Source organism: Echinops telfairi, unplaced genomic scaffold (assembly GCF_000313985.2).
Source record: "Echinops telfairi isolate 266 unplaced genomic scaffold, ASM31398v2 ScPeMD7_18;HRSCAF=68, whole genome shotgun sequence".
Classification (NCBI taxonomy): domain Eukaryota; kingdom Metazoa; phylum Chordata; class Mammalia; order Afrosoricida; family Tenrecidae; genus Echinops; species Echinops telfairi.
In genome coordinates, this window is record NW_022103915.1 from 4,865,221 (window position 1) to 4,869,560 (window position 4,340).

General features: G+C 52.3%; 1 protein-coding gene across 1 annotated transcript in view; it reads left to right on the top strand.

Moving 5' to 3' along the window:
• The first annotated feature begins 2,466 nt into the window (after nt 1-2,466).
• Nucleotides 2,467-4,340, top strand: part of HHIPL1 (HHIP like 1) — a 27,120-nt gene continuing 25,246 nt past the window's right edge. Inside the window, exons 1-2 of the mRNA XM_045288077.1 lie at nt 2,467-2,472; nt 4,134-4,211. Of these exons, the coding sequence (XP_045144012.1) occupies nt 2,467-2,472; nt 4,134-4,211 (84 nt within the window). The remainder of the gene's footprint in view (nt 2,473-4,133; nt 4,212-4,340) is intronic.

Here is a 4,340-nt window from a genome sequence, read left to right on the forward strand (position 1 = left end):
ATTATTTTGTCATATCTTGCCCTGTTCGACGTCTCCCTTCACCCACTTTTCTGTTGTCCATCCCCCAGGGAGGAGGTCACATGTAGATCCTTGTAATCAGTTCCCCCTTTCCAACCCACTCTCCCTCTACGCTCCCAGTATCACCACTCACACCACTGGTCCTGAAGGGATCATCTGCCCTGGATTCCCCGTGTTTCCAGTTCCTATCTGTACCAACATTATATCTTTTAATAGCTGGGCACCATCAGCTTTCTTCACCACATTTGCTTATGCACACATTTTGTCTTCAGCAATCTTGTTGGGAAGGTGACCATCACAGAATACCAGGTTGTTAGAACAAAGTGTTCTTGCATTGAGGGAGTACTTGAGTAGAGGCCCAGTGTCTATCTGCTACCTTAATACTTAACATATAAATAGATGTACGTAGACCTATATCTCTATTATTAGATATAACTATATTTATGTATGCATCTGCCTGTATTTAGACCTTTATAAATGTCTTTTGCCTCCTAGTTCTTTCTTCTATTTCCTTTTACTTTCCTCCTGTCCCACTATCATGTTTGGCCTTCATTCGGCTTTCAGTAATTCCTCTCGGCTACACTGCCCTTGATCGAACCCCACCAGGCATTCTATACCCTCCTCCCCGTGGATTTTAGATCATTTGTTGTTCCCTTGTCCCTGGGTTTGTTGCACCTCTCCCCGCCCCCCTCCTCCGGAACCATTGGTCCTATTGTTTTCTCCTCAGGATTGTTTATTCTGCCTATCTTATATAGATAAACATTGTTTTCTGTAATGGTTATCCTTATTCCACTAAATATAACAGTGTTTTCCTTCTCTTCCTTTCAAGATGTTCTTGTCGTTGCTGTTCTGCAGTTTGAATGTTGCCTGCGTTGGTAAAGATCCATCCCGCCCCCCACCCTGAATTAATCCTTCTTGAAATTCCCTGAGAGTCCTAGATCAGGGGTGTGGGGGTGGGGGTGGGGGGGTGTTTATCATAAAATTTATTACTTCAATTATTTCTTCTGTTCCTTTCTTGCTTTCTCCTTTTGGTGTTCCAATTAGGTATTTGTTATAGATTTTCAAATTGTCCCACAGTCGTGTTCTATTATTTCCCCCCCTGCTTTCATTATTTCTTCTCAGTGTATTCTAGTTTAAGGAGTTTCGATGGCATGTGGTTTAGCTGATTCTTTACTGAAATCCAGTCGATTGATGAGTCAATGGGGAAGAAGACAAGGCTTTCTACTCTTGTAAAGAGTTACAGTCTTATGAACCCACAGGGGCAGTTCTACCCTATCCTATAGGGTCACTCTGGGTTGGCATCGCCTTGATGGCAGTGTGTTGGAGTTTTTGAGTTTGGGCGAGCCTTTCAAGGGCTATGTCACACCGGGCAAGTTCTTGGCCCTCTCTAGACCTGTTTCTTCATCTATATAATGGAGAAGGGATCTTGGATTAGAACACCTGCCTTTAAAGCTGTTTGGTTCCAGAGGCTTTCTTGAGATGCAGAAGCTGAGAAGAGGTTCATAAAAGGATCCAGGAGAACTTAATCTTCAGGCCACACTGTGGGCTGGGACTGGTCAGTCCTCAACTCCACTGGACAAAGGCCATCCAGTGGAGGAGGGGCGATGTAAGTACCATCCAAGAAGAGTGGGCTGGCACAAACCAGACATGAATGGGAATGCATGGGGTATGTGGAGTGCAGATGCACCCACTCCCGGCTCCAAAAGCACCCAACACACAGACGATGAGCCTTGTGCTGCCAAGTCCTAGAAAGATAGGAGAGACTGGGATGATGAGCCTGGGGGAAGCCACCAGGAAGATGAACTCTGGATGCCCCCACATCTCCCTTCCTAGGAGCCCAGGAAGCAGGCCCTCTCTGAGATCAGAGCAGCCCAGCACACCTGGCACAGACCTGTGGAGACGAAGAGCATTGAGCTTACTGTCTAGGAGCCCCTTAGTGAACATGTGCCTAATGCACCGATGCACAGAGCTCCGGAGGGCTTTTCACTGGGGGGTCAGCAGGACACCAAGATGCCCCAGGTGACCAGCTGGGTGGGGTGAGGGTGGGGTGTAGGGGGAAACAGGAAACTTACCTATCATCTTCCACGACTCCTTTGGGAATGGCAGTGGGTACTGAGGAGACTGTCCCCAAACCTGATGTCTCTGTCCCACGTGCTCTGTCATCCTGCACACCATCTAGGCACGCCCGCATGGAAGGGTTATCATTGCCCTATTCTGTCTGGCTGGGAAGATGGGTTATTGCAGATGCCTCTTAGACCTGAGGGCCCCTGGTGGCATAGTGGTTATGTGTGGGGGCTTGTTAACTGTAAGGTCATTCATTCCAAACCACCAGCCACCCCTTGAGGAGAACGTTGAGGGTTTCTACTCCTGTAAAGATCTACAGTCTCAGAAATCCACAGGGACAGTTCGGCCCGCCCTATAGGGCCACCATGAGTCAGAATCGACTCGATGGCGGTGAGTTTGAGTTTTTTTGCCCCTGGGCCGCCTGTCTAAAGACCCTGCACTAGCTCTGCCCCTGCCCTGGTCTGTGTGTCAGAAAGCTCCCTTCCACCTGCATGTCCCAGGCCACAGCCTCAGCCACGCCTGTGATTGGTGGGAGATGGGGGAAGGGGAACACCAGGGTATTTCTACCCACCTCTCCATCAAACAGAGCTTGAGCTTGAATGTTAACCGAAAGAGTGAGCAGTTCAAATCACCCGTGGTGCCACGGCAGAACGTCCTGATGGTCGCCTCCACGAGGACTGTAGTAAGAAGACTCCACGGAGCTCAGTGCTACTCTGTACCACCTGGGCTTGCCATGAGCCAGACTCGATGACCATGGCTCGACTTCACTTACTTTTCTATGGCTTTGTCTCGGGCAGAAACCCTGACCTTGGCTTGTTCGGTGCCTCGCTTTGGCCCGGGGACTCTAACGTCTGCTGTCCCTCGAGGCCAGGACTTGGGTAGCCTTCCCACTGTTCCTGGCCTCAGGCTGGCTTCACGGTCCCTTGTTTGGCTGCTCAGCTTCTTGGCCATTGGCTCTCTGTATTCAAGTCCTTCTGCTGGTAAGTATGTTTTGGTCTCCCTGTGTGACCACACTAACTCATACATCCCACCTGTTCAGGTCACCCCCGCCCTGCAGAGGGAGCTCACAGCCTTGCAGAAGTGGAGCCACCTCCTAGCACAAAGACAGAAAGGGCCCTGCAGAGGAGGGGTGTGTGAGATGGGGCCATGCAGGTTGCGTAAGAGGTTGTCAGACAGAGAGGGTGGCGAAGGGGGTTGTGGGAGGAGTGGGCACTGTGGTTCACCTGGGAGCATGCCCGGGTATTTTCTTTGCTGTGAGATTCTGGGGGAGGATGCGTATGATCGCGTGTATGTGAGGTGTGAGCAGTGAGAGCAGATATGAGCACCTGCTCTGAAAGTTAAACACCTCTCACTGCCAGGAGTCGCTGCCGACCCACAGTCACCCTACGGAACAGGGAAGAACTCCCCTTGTGGGTTTCTGAGACTGTCACTAATTACAGTAGAAAGCCTCATTTTTCTCCCTCAGAGCGGCTAGTGGTTTCGAACTGCCAACCTTGTAGTTAGCAGCCTGATGTATAACCCAATACTCCACCAGGGATCCGAGGTCCCTCAAAAAGTAGCCTCCCTGTCCAATTGTTGGCTTCAGGCTGTCAGAATCTCTGAGCCCCAGAGTTCTGGTTCCGTGGAGTGGGTGTTCTGCACAGGCCTAGCAGGGCCCAGGACTATCCAGCAGGGGAGGGACCTGGTAGCATCATTAGACTTTCAGAAAAATGACAGTGCTGAGGGTGACCTGTGGCAGTGGACAGACCAGACATCCAAGGCTCTGTGGAAGTGGGTCCCACATCCCCTTGTGGGTGATAAGGGTGGGAGTGAGGATTCAAGGGCAGAGAGCCTGCTACCCACCCTCAGGAGGTAAACACAGCAGGGCTCCTTACTCTGGAGTGAGGCACATGCCCTGCCAGACGGATCCCATCAGTTGGGGAGTCCGCTGGCCCAGAAGGGCATAGGGGAAATAACCTGGGTGAGCGCCAGGGATGAGCTCTGGAGGTGACCTCCCCCCTCTCCGCTCCCCTGCCGCCCCAGCTTGGGTTTCAATTCTCCTTCATCCCCAGGACCACACTAAGTCCCCAGACCATTTCTACGTGGTCCTGGCTCCAGGCGTCCCTCCCCTGGCCCGGCCCAGGTCGGAGGTGGGACGGGATCCCAGCAGTCCAGGCCTCTGGCCCTGGGCTCCTGGCCTCCCCCGCCAGACCGCGCTGGGGGAGGAGACCCGGGAACCCCCGCCCGCCCGCGGGCTGGGGCCGTCGCCGCGGTCTTGG